This window comes from Plecotus auritus (assembly GCF_963455305.1).
Source record: "Plecotus auritus genome assembly, chromosome: 4".
Classification (NCBI taxonomy): domain Eukaryota; kingdom Metazoa; phylum Chordata; class Mammalia; order Chiroptera; family Vespertilionidae; genus Plecotus; species Plecotus auritus.
In genome coordinates, this window is record NC_137775.1 from 124,899,208 (window position 1) to 124,916,226 (window position 17,019).

Sequence of the window (17,019 nt, forward strand, 5' to 3'; positions counted from 1 at the left end):
AAAAAACACCCTAGGTTATACCACCAACCAACCTGAGCACAGACATATGCTATATACACAATATTTACTGAATTAAATATTCATAAAAGCAATACTATGAGGACTATAGATGAAAAGTATAATGGATCTTAAAGAGCGAAGAAAAAACTTTTTAGATTAAGAAACAATTTATTTCTTAGAATCCTAAAATAAACTAAATATATGCGTTTTTCCTAACAATGTTTTAAAAACAAACACATCAAAAAATTTCTCATCAATACAAAACATGTGGTTGCACATAAATTATCGTTTTGAATCTCAGTATATTTTCATTAAGATAAATAATAAAGTAAGTTAATATTTATCTTAATAATTTCATTATGATAAATAAAATAACAAAAGATAATCCTTTAAGTGTCCATCAGTTTGCTTGTCCATATTTGACTCAATAGTCTACAATGTCAGAGAAGCCAAATCCACTTGAGGTGAACAAGTGAATCATAAGAATCAAAGCAACTTGAGATCTTACTGATAAATAACTCTCAATCATTTACATGTAGTAAGCATCATCTCCTTAAAGCACTGAACTACAACTACACAAATACACTTATATATCTAATTATTATAATAATCTAATGGAAAAAAAAAACTGAACAAATGTAGCTGACTTATTTTAGCCATCTTGTGCTCTATTATAGATATTCAAACTCTATAAACTCCAGGGTTAGGCAGAAGAAGGTGAGTCACAGAGATGATAAAGTAATTAATCTAGGACAAGTGACATCTCAGACACTGTAAGTAAATAACCCACTCTTCTAAAATTTATAAAAACCCAATAAATTTACTACTGCCCTTTGAGAGTTTATAAAGAACATGTCAAAAAATAACAATGAATCTTTAAGAGGAAGAGGCACTTTATCAGCAGATATACAACATAATATATTTCTTTAAACCATACTGTTCGTTTATTTTTAAAATAAATATATAATATATAGTACTGAAAAAGAATCTCTAGATCCCATATTAATTCATCCACTTTTTAAAAATACATTAAAATATATTTTAAAACAGTGTATACATTTTAATTTTAAAAAATTATTTCTAAACATTTCTAGGTAGTTTTTAACTACTATGTGAAGATTGAAAAAATACATCCTAAATCATTCATACCTGATCGAAAGCACTCAATTATTTGTTGAATACCAGATTTGGATGTCTGTAGTGGTTGCTGTAACAAAGGAGCATCTCCAGGTTCCAGGATATAAACTACATGGAAGACAAACACCCACCCCAACCCCCACAAAAAAAGGGTTATTTAAATCATTTACTATTGAAGTAAAACAATGGTTTGCTACAATCATGTAAAAGACAATCACACTTGTATATATTTCACCATCATCTTTGTAAGAGAAAATGAAATAATGGGGAAAAAATAACTAAAATCATTCTCAATTTAAGGCTAAAATAAGACTACCTAAAGCTAGATAATAAGTTTAAATGCAAAGATTGTCCTATCCTGGTATTATTTAATACATATTTAGCATGTTTGCCTTTTTACTGTCCTTGAGAGGAACCACTATATTTAGGGCAATGATGGCCTAACCACACCTCATAAACCATTCCAAAACCCTCTGGATAATCTAGTACAGCTCTCTGGGCAACAGTGAGAGCAAAATTCAAAAACCACTGCCTAAGGAAAGAACTGGTCACAATGACATATGTACAAGAATGTTCACTGAAAGATGAGTGATAAAAAAAAAAAAAACAACCTGTGGTACATTTACACCATGGAATACTATGCAGCAGTAAAAAAGAATATCTTACCCTTTGAGACCATATGGAGGGACCTGGAGAGTATCATGCTAAGTGAAATAAGTCAGTCTGAGAAAGACAAGTATCACATGATCACACTCATATGTGGAATCTAAGTAATAAAATAAACTGATGAACGGAGTGGGTCCAGAGACCCGAAGCATGGAACAGAGTGCAGAATCTCAGAGGGAAGGCGGGGGACGGTGGATGGGTAGGAGGTGATCAACCAAAAACCTTGTATGCATATATGCATAACTCATGGACATTGTGGGGGGGGGGGGGGCGAAGAGGGGGTTTTTTTTGGGGGGGAAAGGGGTTATATGTAATACTTTCAACAATTATTTTAAAAAATAAATTTAGCCAGAACCGGTTTGGCTCAGTGGATAGAGCGTCAGCCTGCGGACTGAAGGGTCCCAGGTTCGATTCCGGTCAAGGGCATGTAACTTGGTTGCGGGCACATCCCCAGTGGGAGGTGTGCAACAGGCAGCTGATCGATGTTTCTCTCTCATCGATGTTTCTGACTATCCCTCTTCCTTCCTCTCTGTAAAAAAATCAATAAAATATAAAAAAAATAATAAATAAATAAATAAATAAATAAATAAATAAATTTAAAAAAAGAATGTTCACTGCAGCACTCTGTAGCACTGTAAATAACTGAGAAAAATTTCAAACAACTTAAGAGTCTCAAAAAGAACCAAACTAAGTAAACTAATAAACATCCATACAGCAGAATCTGATTACTGTTAGAAAGCATGAGCTAGATCAGTGGTCAGCAAACTCATTAGTCAACAGAGCGGCAAACCGCAGCTTGCATGCGGCTCACGAGCCGCAGTTTGCCAACCACTGAGCAAGATCTACATATACTGACAACAAAGGATGTCAATAATAGATTATTAAGCAACAAAAAACAGGTTATAGAATATCTCATTTATATTAATATATATTTCAATACATACACAAAGAAATAAATTTAACATATACATGTTTATGTAATCACAAAAGGTCTGATGGGTTACCGACAAAATTTAAAGGTTCTGTTAAGGTGGCAATTTTTTTTTTTTAATTGGTTTCAGAGAGGAAAGAAGAGGGAGAAAAATAGAAAAATCAATGATGAGAGAGAATCATTGGTCGGCTGCTGCTTCCTGCACGCCCCCCACTCGGGATCGAGCCAGCAACCCCGACATGTGCCCTTGACCTGAATCGAACCTGGGACCCTTCAGTCTGCAGGCTGATGCTCTATCCACTGAGCCAAACCAGCCAGGGCATAAGGTGGCAATTTTCACTTTCTGCCTCACACTTCACTAGTACTTCAGAGCCTGGGCTTTTATATGTGTGCATTTGAGAAAGTATACATTTTTTATAATAAGATAAAAATATTCCCATTTTAAAAATTAAATTTTTTTTCATATACAGAGGTTTAGATGATCCCTGCTTTCCAAAATTCTCAGGTTGGCTGTATAAATATGCAATAAATTAGAAGATGGTAATATGAAACAAGGTAATGAAAAGGAAAACTGAATTTTCTATCAGATACCCAATAAAGAGAGATGGTTATGTTGGAGAAAACCAGCCACTTTAATTACCTCTTTTTTTAATGTTATCATGTTTTATTCAACTATTAATTACCATGTTCACCCAGGATCATCTGCTCAGCGTGGAGAGATAAGGACGGTTACTTCAGTCCTGTGTGCTGTTACTACTTCAGGGCCTGGGTTTAGACAGCATTTAGCTCTCTGGTAAGGGGCTAAAGCCTGCAGCCCTATGTATATATACTCTGCAGCCTTAGATTCTCTTTTAGTCTTCTGCTCAGTGTACACAAATGGGAGGAACTATGTCTCAAAACCAAGCCATTTCATTAAGCAAAATTTTCCTAATTTTAAGAGACAGTATGGGGGTATTTTAAATGAATTCAGAACATACACAAATACAACTCTTTTTTTTTTTCATTGATTTCAGAAAGGAAGGGAAAGGGAGAGATAGAAACAATGATGAGAGAGAATCATTGATTGGCTGTCTCCTGCACATCCCCGCCCCCCCCCCCCCTGCCCCACAATGAGGGTGGAGCCTGCAACCTGGGCATGTGCCCTTGACTGGAATCAAACCTGGAACCCTTCAGTCCACAGGCTGCCGCTCTATCAACTGAGCCAAACTGGCCACAAATACAACTCTTGAGAACATATGACACTGGCACTAACTGCACTGATTAAGACTCCAGACCCGGACTGTGTTGAAATTCTCTTTCTGCCATTTACTAGATACAACCAGGGAAAATGAAAATCTCTGACCACTCTTTTCTCATCTCTAAAATGGGGATAGCAAAAGTACCTAAATAATAGGATTGTATGAGAATCAAATTAGCTAATAGAGGTAAAATGACTAAAAAAGAGCCTGGAATATACTTAGTGCTCAATAAATGCTCTATCCCCATCATCATCATCACCATCACCACCACCACCACCACCACCACCACCACCACCATGTGCAAAATCAATTGCTTTCCTGACACCAAAAACTAAAATCTTTTCCAAAATCTAAGAGAAGTAGAATTCAACCCTTAGAGAACCAATATCAGAAGTTTGTAAATAGACTGGTGATACCATTTATTTGGATTAGATAGATCTCTTTCCAGTATTTGTACTTTATAACTCATAACTGTTTTTTAAAATAGTAGTAACAACAAAAGAGAAGGTAAAAATTGTACAATTTTAAAGAACCAAAACTTCAAGGTCTGGCTCTGTGGCAAGAATTCTAGAAAGGGAGAATGAAAAAACAGCAATGAATAAGGGAAGGATAAAGGAAAAAATGGAAACTTCTTAGAGCCCCCTCTCATCTAGGTACATGCTCCAGAAAACTTTCTATAATATATCAACTTCCATTTCCATGTGACAACATCTGACTTTAAAGCTAAACTAAATTTTGTTACCCATCACCTTCAAACACTGCTATCACCAGAACACATATACCTCTTGAGATACCATTCAAAATAACTCCAGGATTAGCTTAGTTATGCAAGGACACATCCACTTGTATACACATCTGTGTAGTTCCCATTTAAGAAACTAGTCTTTCTTCATTAATACAAAAAACTTTATTAATATTTTAATTAAATTTTTTACATATCCTATCATCCCCTCCCAAAATGGTTATATAACCATTTAGGAAAAACAAAACAAACAACTTCTCCCTCCAACCAAAACCCAAACCCTCAGAAGTTAGCATCTTTCTTTACATCCTTCCAAGAATACACTTTTGTAATAAAGATACCTACTTTTGTAGAGTATTGTCTCCTACCTTAAAACAAGCCCCTTAAAATATCCTTCTACTAATCATGTCTGGGAGTTGCTTTCAAATAATAGAGGGTGGTGGAGCAGTTGGAGGGTGTAGAAGGAAATCATGGGGAAAGAATAGACATGAAAAGAGATTGTCCATATATTGATAACTGATGGGAGTTGTACAATGGTTATATCAGGTTTCTTATACCATTCTCTGTACTTTTGAATGTTTAAAAATTTCTATAGCAAAATAAAAAACATTCTTAAAACATAACTAAGGTCCTGGCCAGTGTGGCTCAGTTGGTTGGAGCACAGTCCTGTATACCAAAAGGTGGCAGTTCGATTCCCAGTCAAGGCACACAACCAGGTGTGGGTTCCATCCCTGGTCCTGTGCATACAGGAAACAACCAATCTGTTTCTCTCTCTCTCCTTCTCCCTCTCCTTTCAACTCTAAAATCAATAAACATATCCTCGAGTAAGGATTTAAAAAAAATTTTAATTAAAAAAATAATAATAATAACTGCCCAGGAGGTCACAGTTCAATTCCCGGTCAGTGCCCAAGTTGCAGGCTCAACCCCCAGTGGGGGAATGAGCAGGAGGCAGCTGATCAATGATTCTCTCTCATCATAAACGTTTCTATCTCCTTCTCCCTTTCTCTCTAAAATCAATCAATAAATAAATATATATATATATATTTTTTTTTTTATTTTTTTTTTTTAAATAACTAAGAAAATACATACACTGACAGGCTTACAATGCCACCTTTCACTACAAATTGACCCATCCTATCAAAGCCTCCTCAGAAACACTGCTCTCATCCAAGGAACTTACCCACTATTCATAATCCAAACCAGGACAGACTTCTCAGGAGAGCCAATTAAAAGAATGTTTCAAACATCATGTCATCTTTTATCATAATATATTCCTCTCAGTGCTGGAAACATCCTCCCACTCAGCACCTACCTTCCTCTGAAATAATGTCAATTAACTACCCTCTAAGTTAACAAACTTCTAACTTTCCACTGAACTAAATGCTCAAAAAGTATTTAATTACTATAACTAAGAAATCAAAGAAACACCAACTACTTTTGACCTGCAAGTCTGAAATAAAAACTGCATGGAAAGCTTAGGGTAAAAGAAAGTTGAAATGTCTTAGTTAACTCAACTTGTCTGATTTCTTGTTAATGGGGGGAAAAAGAATCACAAAAGTTCTAATACAGATTTAAAAGTTCAACTCTACAGCCCTGGCTGGCACGATACAATGGTTAGAGTGCCCGCCCAAGGGCATACCTGGGTTGCAGGTTCGATCCCAGGCCAGGTCAGGCCTCATGCCTGAGGCAACCAATCAATGTGGATCTCTCACATCGATGTTTCTCTTTCTTTCTCTCTCTCTCTCTCTCTCTCTCTCTCTCTCTCTCTCTCTCTCTCTCTGTGTGTGTGTGTGTGTGTGTGTGTGTGTGTGTGTGTGTGTGTGTGTCCCCTCTCCCTCCCTCTCTTCCACTCTCTAAAAAAGCAATAGAAAAAAATATCTTTGGGTGAGGATTAACAAAAAAGAGTTCAACTCTGGAAAGCATCTTTAAGATGACATTAAAGTCTCTAGAAAACTTTAATTACCAGAATACACTAAATAAGATATGGTCATCTTTTATTTGTCTACTTCTTCCCACTCAGAAGTCCTATAAGGGAATGACCTTATCTGTTTTGTTCACCACCTACTAGTATATCCCCATTGCCTGGAAAGTGTCTAGCCACCTAGCTGGTGCTCATAACAACCTGTCAAAAAAATGAATCAATGAACTTCTTCTTGAATAACATTATTTCATTTATTAGTTCAACCTAAATGACTTGAAGCACTCTCAAAAATAAATAAATAAAAGGTCAGTGGGATACAAGGCATTCACAGCCTTCTACTTCAAAACTAGTAAATTCCATTCAACACTTGCTAAAACAATCTTCACTTCAAATAATACACAAAATATGCAGTGTGAAAGGATGCTGAAAGTTAAGATAGGTAAGGGGACAGGCGAACAGAAACTGGATCCCATCATGGGATTAACTGTTTTATTAGCAGAGGTGAGTTATTACTGATTTTCAGCAAATCAGTGGGGATAGGGTCATTGTACAAATTTTATTCTCCTGTATACCAAAGTTTTCTAAAAGTGGAAGTTCTTCCCCTTTACCATTGCCAATTTTTCCCATTCAGCAAAAGAGTACTCTAAACTCTACTGTGATAAAACTGAGTACATTAGGGCAGTTAAAATTCTCCAGCAAAAAGCAAGCAAAAGTATGGTATCCTAATAACTTTTAGGTCAAAAATAATAATACCTGCCTTTAACTAGAATAAATTAGCATTTATTTGGTGTGGAGGCAGTATGTATTCAGTGATTCCTTTTAAGTTGTACCTGTTTATGACAAAGCACATCAAACTTCTAAGTTGAAAAACTATCAACATATTTACATAAACTTCACATTTACCAAATTAAGGTTTTCTAAGTATCCTTCACGAGACTACAAAAACCAAAATGTTCATTTCATAAATTCAACTTTTGAAAGTTCCACTGAATAAAATATCCTAAAAATACTTATGCATCTTATGCAAATAATCAGATTTTTTTTTATTTTGCAATACAGTATGCTCTGTCCAAAAAAAATTTTAAAAGGTTGCATTTGGCAAAACCTGATTCTCCCAATAAGTTGAGTTCAACAAACTTTTTCTAGCTCAAACTAAACTCATTTTTAAGCTTTAAAGCGCTAGTCTCTGATCAAAATGCCTACGAAACTTAATTTTTTCAAATTTAAATAAAACAATTTTCATGAAGACAAATACTAGTATGCTACTATTTTTTTTTCCTTTCTCTTCCATTCTAAACATTTACAGAGCATGGGGTATACTAACTGGAGGCTGCTCGAAAGAAAAAGGGTAATTGATCTTGTGGAAAAGATTTAAGGTGACACTTGCAGTACTTTTTTCAAGGGATCAAGCAGGGGAGACCTCTTGTTTGTAGAAGCATTTAGCTTCGTAACTAGTTTTATGCTAGGGAAAATTACAGCCTGCTTGCTTAGGAACGACTTCTTGGGCAGGAGGAAAAGAAAGCTGGAAGGCAACAGCAGACAGAGTGGCTCTGACGAAGGACAAAGTAATTGGAGAAGAAAGGGGTATATACCTGGTTCACAGCATCCGTGATGATGGTGGTCAGTCTGACAGTATTTGTCCCTTAAAGGCATTTTCAGTGGGCGCGACCTACTTTCCTTTCACTGTAAGCAGCTCTTCATTGCGGCTTGGCTGTTGAAAGAAGCACAAACCAGTCACTCACCCTGAACTTCCTGGGGGGCATTTTCCAGATACGTCCCCCTTAGCCCGCCCTCCGCTGTCCCTCAGCGGGCCCGTTCCTTCTCCTGGAACCAACAAAAAGGAAAACGCACGAAGGCTTCTCGGGTCCGGACTCTCGCACAGGTTCCTCGCCCTACCCGGAAACGCAGCCCGGGGCGCGCAGCGCAGGACGCAGGCCTGGCCGGCTGCGCGGGCGGCGGCGGCCTCGCCGGCCCCGGCGGGCGCGCGCGGGGACAAGGCGCGGAGCGCGGTGGCACGGCCGGCGCCGGGGCCCGCGGACGGCCGGGCGGGGGGCGCGGCGGCCGGGGCGGCCCAGGGGCTGCTTCGCCGCGGCCGGCCCACGGCCTCCCACCTCGCACGTGCTTCGGGGTCTCCCCGGCGGAGCCCCCGTCCCCACAACCCAGTGCGCCCAACTTACTGAACTCCGAGGGCGGGCCGGCGGACAGGCGGAAGGAAGCAAGGCCGGGCGGCTGCGGGGACAGCCTGGCGTGGGAGGCGGCTTCGGCCCCACCTGGCGCGGCCTCCGCGGACCACGCGAAGGGACCCGCGGTTCGGGCCCGACGCGCTTCCAAAGAGTCCCCGCCGGCGCCGACGCGGAAGCGCCACAGCTCACCGCGGCCCGAGGCGGCGGCGGCGGCGGCTCACGGCGTCCCTCCGCGCTGTGCGGCTGGCGGGCGGCGCGCGGGCGCAGACAGTTGACAGGAGGAACCGCCCCGCAGCAGCAGCCGCCGCCACCGAAGGAGCCGGAGCCGGAACCGGAGCGGGCAGGACCTGAGGAGCGCCTCACCCGGGCAACGGCTGCCGCCGAAGCCGGCTCCCCGACACCGCTCCACCTGCAACGGTCCCGCAGGCTTTGGAGAGGGGCGGGGAAGACGGGGAGTCTCCCTCACCGTGGGCCTTTTTTAGCAGTAGTTGTTTCTGGAAACTTTATTGAGTCAGTCTCTCTCTTTCTCTGTTTCCCCCTCCCCGGAGAGCCTGAGCTACCGCCGCGGAGCGGATAAGAAGGGGAAGCTAGAGACGCTCCGGCAGCGACGGGGAGCGACTGACTGACCCCGGACGGAGATGGGGCGAGGGCAGGAAGTGACAAGCTCTCCGAGTGGGTGGGGGGAGTGTGGCCGGCACGCCCGGGAGCGTCGCGCGCATGCGCCCGCCCGAGGCCCCCCGGCTGCTGGGCGGCGAAACAAGGTGGCCGGGCCGGGGAGGGACCCGCGGCGGGTGGCGCGGGGGCCGTGTCGCTGCCGGGGACTCGGACCGGCCATTCGCCTGCGCGTCCTCCCGCGGGCCGTCAGAGCCGAACCCTGGGCTGCGCGCGCGGAGAGGATGAGGCCTTGGCGCCGGGGAGATGGGCTGCGCAGCAACCAAACTGTTGCTATCGCTGTTCTCCTTCGAGTGGAACTGAAACTGCGGGAGGGGTGGCAAATGTGTGAGCCTTGCGAGGTGCTGACTCCGAAAAGGTGGTCGGTCGGTGCCTTTAGAAATGGTAAACGTAGACCTGCCCCCACCAGTCATTTTCGTCGTGTGCCTCTCACGACTTAGGGGTTTTCATCAGGTCCTTGGGAGGAAAACAGGCCAGTGGTGGAAGATCGGTGTTGATTCCGGCAGCGCTGCGCTATGGAACCTGAAAGTGAAGTTGGGTCACGTGGGCAGTACGCACCCTTCCCTCTTCGGCGACCGCATCCTGCTTGGAAAATCCCTGGAGAAGACCTGAGGTCGCTGTCGCTGTCCCAGGCTGTCAAATTGAGCAAACCTGTGTGTCGCTTCTTGGGAACCGGAGAGCCACTTCCTCTGCCTTCTGCCAACTCCTGGATTGGAAATCTTCAAGAAATGTGTGTCAGGAAATCTTGAGGGTGAAAAAGTCTATTCACTTTGTTTATGCCCCGCCCTCGAGATCCATTGCAAACGTTTCCACTAGTCTAAGCTGACCGTTTTCGGGGTCCTGAAAAAGCGAAATTGAGTAGATAGGCCCGGCGTGCATTCTGGAAGAGTAAACGAGTGACTAAAGTCCATTGTCAAAATTCAAAGGAAAGCTTGTAGTAGGCCCAGTAATTGATAAATTTGTAAAAATATTGAATGGAGCATTTGCATTCGTCTTGGTGGGTTGTAGCAGCTTGATCGTGGGGTGACAGGAAAAGGATAGGAAATTTTAACTTTTTAAAAGGAAGTCCATATACTGTACATTCTACACACACTAACCGTCACATAGATAATATGTTTGATTTTTTTCGTTTTTTTAATGTTTTTATTGATTTGCGAGAAAGAGAAAAATCCATCAGAGAGAAACATCATTGACTGCCTCCTGCATGCCTACTGTTGGGGGATTGAGCCTGCAACCTGGCGCATGCCCTGACCAGGAATGGAACCCACCCAGCCGGTGACCCTTTGGTGCATGGGTTAGCACTCAACCAACTCAGCCACATTGGCCAAGGCGATTGTTTTTTTCTGTTCCATTGTCAATAACATCACACATCAAACTATAATGTAACGAAATGTCAATTTGTAAATTAATGTAAAATAAATTATGAAATGTCCATATGGAGATGTTTGTTATATAGCCAGTAAAAATCACATTTTGTATAATATTTAATTGTATGCAATATGCTTAAGCAAAAAATAATGAAAAAGTTTCATGTGATAACTGGAATTGTAAGTGATTTTTATTTAACATTGGATATCTTTGATAAAATTTGAAATGAACTACTTCATTTTTGGAGGACTTTTCCTACTTTTATTTAATAAGCATATTTATCACAAGTTAAAATTTTAATGTACAGTTTTAACTTTCCATAAACCTGAAAAGGCTTTGCTTCAGATATGTGACTTATTAGTGTTTGCTAGATATAAGTAAAAATGTTGTTTCCTGAGTAAATGCAGTGTTATTTTTACTTTCTAAGTAGTACTGATGAGAGGGTCCACCAAATTGCTTGCTAATAAGATAAGTTTTCAACAGTCTTTGAAAATTTAGATAAGATTGGAATGTGCATGTGGGTAAAACAGACATTGCTGAATCATAGAATTTTATTTTTTAGAGGAATTATTTATTTTGGACAGTATTTAGAGAAAAAAATTTAGAGCTGTTGGCGGGACACAAATATCACTAAGTCAACCAAAGATAAAGCCCACTTCCATGGCAGTATAGCATAGCAGTTAGATGCTCAGGTTCTAGAATCAAATAGATGTAGGGTTAAATACAAATTCCTCTCATTGGTGATGGGATCTTATTCTTTCTAGACCATGGCTTCCTCATCCGAAAAATGGGGATAATATTAATTTCTAGTTCTTAGACTTCAATGATTTAGGATTAACAAAGAATATTTGTACAGTGTCCTGCACATAATTGTACATAAATCTTAAATCATAGAATTTTAAAGAGGAAAAGAAACCATGGAAATTATCTAGTAAGCCTTACTTTATAGGTGAGAAAACCAAAATCCAGAGAGGGTAAGTGATTTGCCAAAGGTCACACTGAAACAGATCCATGTCTAGAATCTAGATTATTCTTTTAATATACCAATACTACTGACGTATATTAATATGGCTTAAGCTTAAATATTAACCCATTGATCCCATCAACAATAAGGTTTTTTGTCCTTCATTCTATAAATGGGGAAACTGAGACAAAGTAACTCATCAAGGTAAGTTACAGCTGATAGGCAGCTGAGCACACATTTGAACCCAAGTATTATGGCTCTGGAACCCCTGACCTTAGCAATGATGCTATATTTTGTGTACTATGTTGTCTACCCTATGCCATAGCTGTTTTTATCACACTGTGTGGAAAGATGAGCCAGTAGATCCTGCCGGTTGGAAGGTATTAAAATGCTATGTACACCCCTAGCCAGGTGACTCGGTTGGAGCATCATCCAGTGCACTAAAAGGTGCAATTTTCATCAGGGCACAACCTGATGTTTCTCTCACATTGACATTTCTCCATCAATTTTTACAAAAACATTAAAAATGCTATGTACAAGTTCATGATGTGAAAATGGAGTTGCTAAAATCACAAGAATTTTATTGGAATTTCACAGGGCTTTAGAGTTTGAAGAGACTGACCATCATCTAGAATACTGCCCTACCTCTGAAAACACTGAGCACAAACCATCCCAGAAAAATCATCTGTCCTCTCTTTTCATTATGCACTGCAGCAACCATTGTGACACATTGCAGCTCTGAGGAACTTTTTTGATCCTTAATAGTCTAGAAGTACATCCCAATGGTTGATTAACCTAAGACTCTTTTACAGTTTAAAATTATTCTCTCATCAAGACGAGAATTCTGAAACTCACACACACTATTGCTGCATAACAAACTACCCTAGAATTAGCACCTTAAAGCCATTTTATGTGCTCTCAATTCTATAGATCAGTGATTTGGACTGGCAGAGTTCCATGAGTGGCATCACTTCCACCACATTTTGTTAGTCAAAGTAAATCAAAAGGCCAGCACAGATTCAAGAATTGGGAAGATAGATTCCCCTTCTTGATAGGAAGAACAGCAAAAGTCGTATTTCAAAGGGATATGGGCATATAAGAATGGGAAGAGTTGTTGCATATAGCTTATTACAATATATAATTACAAGAACCATAGTAGCTAATTAAATCTGATTTTTTTAATGCTTGCTTATGCCTTTAAGAACATCAAAACAAGGAAATGCTAGTCAAACTTACTCTTTAAGCTCAATTTGGTAGCCTTGTGTGGATAAACTTTTGTGATTCCTTAACTTTGATCACTAGATTTCTTTTTATCATCATTTTTTTGCTTTCTGTAAGTTTTTCCTACTTGTTCTAAACAGATTCCACTAAAACAGCATTAAAAAAAATCAAGTTGAAGCAATTATTGTTCCTAAAGGACATATATACTTTGGTCCAGATTTTGCTACCTTTGATTATAACGTGGCATTTTACAACACAAATAATTAAATTCATAATTATGTACAAATTAAATTATGGGTCACAAGAGACTTAGAGTTTAAAAGGGGTCATAGAAATTTTTATTTAGAAGGACAAATATTAAACTGTTGATCTATTATCAACTATTTAGAACTTAACACCCAATAGTGTGCAAATAACATGATAAGAAAAAGAAGAGGATGTTTTTCCCTAAAATGCTTATTTTTAAGAGGGTAGGGAGTAGTTGCCCCTGGGTTGCTACCTGGAGATAAGCTGCCTACTAGTAAACCCTGACATGGACTTGTGTCTTCCATTCCTGGTGCTAAAGGCACACACACAGGTCTTGCTAGCCAGGTGACACAATGCATGCACCATGCTGACATGTGAGCAAACCTTACAGATTTTCCATTCAGATGCATTTCAGATAGCATTTAAGTGAATTCCATAAAAAATGCTTTTCAGGTAAACAGCTCTGGTGGGGGTGGGGGTGGTGAAGGGATTGAGCAAAATAGAAAAAAAACTCATGTGATGATTTTGGGGAGGGGGGTAGAAGAGGGGATAGGGATAAATGGTGATGGAAAAATAATAAAATAAATGAAAAATACTTTTTATTATAGTGGAATTTCTAAGTAAATCTGTATTATAATTTTGTTGTTGAACTCAGACAATGTGCTAAGTGCTTTCTAGTTTTTCACTGAATCTTTACAAAGATTCTGTGTTAGATATCCCATTTTACAAATAGGGAAACAGATCATTAATGTCTGGGATAAAATTTAAATGCAGGTCTATCTGAATGCAGATCTTTTGCCTTAAGTTATATATATTCTGATTATTCCTAAAATTTTATCTCCAGCTCAAACATGTCCCTGATGCCTCTAAGCTCTATTTCTAATTACCCATGGGACAGACCATCTGAATTTCCTCAGCATCTCATAATTAGCTGGACCCAAACTGGACTTACCTTCTCACCAAACCTATTCTTCCTCTTCCAAAATCTAATCAACACTGTTGCTGTCTATTCAGGCTATTAAGGGAGAAGCCTTGGGGTCAGAGAGGAGTGTATGCAAAGATGCAAAGTAATGTCAGTTACTTGTGTACAAGGTTTCTCATCTCAGCCCAGCCTAACCTATCACCATAAATACTTAGTTAGACCTCAGAAAGGTCTAGGAAATACAATTTCCTCTCTCCATATATACCACCCATCTTCTAGTCCAAAACCTCCTTGCAATAACTACTTCTACAGTCTCCCTAAAACCAACCTCTCCTTCACTCCATTATTCCACACTATCAACAGAATAATAATCTAAACAAATCAAATAATACTACTCTCCAACTTAAAATCCTTGTTGACCAATTTTCTATAGGAAGAAAGTCAAATATTAAGAAGCATTAGTAAAAAGAGCATGTGTTTTGTTGGAGTCCAAAGAATTTGGGTATTGGTCCTATCTCCATCACTCCTGAGTTCTGTGTCTCTAAGCAAGTGAGAAACTTGAGCCTCAGTTGCTTCAGCTGCATTCTACTTTCAGTGTTATGAGAAATCAATTAATGAATAAAGTACCCAAAAGAACCTAGAGCACAGTACAGGGAATAATGATAATAAACACTTATGATATCTGGCCCTCCCACAACTTTACAACTTGATGCACCAAACACACTGATTTCTCATGCTTTGCAGAAATCCACAAAGCAAACAGTAGTTAAATTGGGTGGGAAGGGAGTATGGGATACAAGGAAACTTTAGATAGAGATGATAGAGTGTTAGTTATGTGGGTGTGTCCATTTGTTGAAGCAACTATTAAAATAATAGAATAGTGGTTACCTGTGAAGGAAGGAGAGAGTTGGGAAGTGTATTGAAGAGGAGTGCCAACTTTGGGGTTACTGGCTATTTTATAGATCTTGACATCAATTATCATTGCATATTTATTTGCTTTGTAATAATTCAATAAGCTGATAGTTATGCACTTTTATAAATCTGTATAATATTTACAATAAAAATATTTTTAAAGTAGTTAACCTAGGCTTTAATGCCTCTGAACTAAATCCAGCATAAAATCAGAAATGTCTACTGAACTAAACAAGGCTTTGCACATGCTACTGTTCATGCCTGGAAATATCCTTCCCCTCCACCTGGAAAACTCTTACTCATCCTTCAAGACCCATTTCAGATGTCACTTCTGTGAAACTAGTTTCCACAGATAAATAATTGCTCCATCTTCCTGCTCCTGTTGTACATCATCCTGATTAAATGTCTGACTCTCCCATTAGTGTAAATTTATCAAGAAACAGACCATAATTTATTCCTCTTTGTTTTATCATCATATAGCACACGACTTGGCACACAATAGTCAACCATTAAAAGTTACTGGATGGGATTAAATGAATACATTTTCATTTTAATTGGGCTATAAGAAATATTGACAGCATTCATTCTTGCAATAAACATAATAAGAAAACGTGTAGGAAAAATCAATTCTAGTGGTTTGGTTTAGTTGGGCCCTTGGCCTAATAAAACATTCATTTTCTATGTAGAGAACAATTATACAAGGACAATGAAAGGAATGACTATTGTATACAATTACTAATGCTATACAACATATGCTATAACTGGACATTTAAAACTACTAATCATCCATCATGTAAAACCATTCATCATGAAGCTGGCATTTTTATTTGATTGGTTTTCTTTAACTTTCAATTCTGAAATAATTTCAAATTTAATAACAAATTGCAAGAATACAAATAATTTCCATACTCTACCCAGATTTACCAATTTTTTTTTACATTTTGTCAGATTTGCATACCTGTTCTCTCTCTCTCTCTCTCTCTCTCTCTCTCTCTCTCTCTCTCTTCAAATCCAAATACATTTATGATTTTTTGAACCATCTGAGGATGGGTTGCATATATCATGCCCCTTTATCCCTAATTACTTCAGTGTGTATTTTCTGAAAGCAATGACATTATTCTTACATAGGAACAGTACAGTTACCAAATCCAAGAAATTTGCCCTAGCTGGTTTGGCTCAGTGGATAGAGTACTGACCCATGGACTTAAGTATCCTGGGTTTGATTCTCGTCAAGAGCATGTACTTCAGTTGCAGGCTCTATCCCAGGCCCTGGTTGGGGTGCATGCAGGAGGCAACCAATTGATGTGTTTCTCTCACACGGATTTTTCTTTCTGTCTCTCCCCCTCCCTTCCACTCTCTCTAAAAATCAATGGAAAAATATCCTCAGGTGAGGATTAACAACAAAAAAAGAAATTTAACATTGATAGAATATTTTTGTTTAATCTTCAGTCTATATTATAATTTTGTCAGTTATACTGATAATGCCTGTTATGGATTTTTTTTTTTTATCCAATATAAGACCCAATGCAGTATCACATATTGCATTTAGTTGTCATGTCTCTTTACTTTCGTTTAACCTGGAACCATTCTTCAGCTTTCAGTTGTCTTTCATGACAATGATATTTTGACTAATACAGGCCAGTTGTTTTGTAGAATGAGTTCATTTGGATTTGCCTAATGTTTCTTTATGATTACATTGATGTTTTACATGGTTTTTTTAAAACTATATTTTATTGATTTTTTTACAGAGAGGAAGGAGGAGGGATAGAGAGTTAGAAACATTGATGAGAGAGAAACATCGATCAGCTGCCTCCTGCACATGCCCTACTGGGGATGTGCCCGCAACCAAGGTACATGCCCTTGACCGGAATTGAACCTGGGACCCTTCAGTCCACA

General features: G+C 39.3%; 1 protein-coding gene across 3 annotated transcripts in view; it reads right to left on the minus strand.

Moving 5' to 3' along the window:
• ZNF800 (zinc finger protein 800) overlaps positions 1-17,019 on the minus strand; it is a 161,881-nt gene that overhangs the window by 39,336 nt on the left and 105,526 nt on the right. For 2 of the 3 annotated variants that reach the window (XM_080664038.1, XM_080664040.1), the window contains exons 1-3: positions 8,813-9,448; positions 8,228-8,346; positions 1,150-1,245 (exon numbers count right to left, since the gene is read on the minus strand). In XM_080664038.1, coding sequence (XP_080520164.1) covers positions 1,150-1,245; positions 8,228-8,288 — 157 coding nt within the window. In that variant the 5' untranslated portion in view covers positions 8,289-8,346; positions 8,813-9,448. Of the gene's footprint in view, positions 1-1,149; positions 1,246-8,227; positions 8,347-8,812; positions 9,449-17,019 lie in introns of those variants that run through there. The other variant, XM_080664039.1, reaches the window with a different exon arrangement.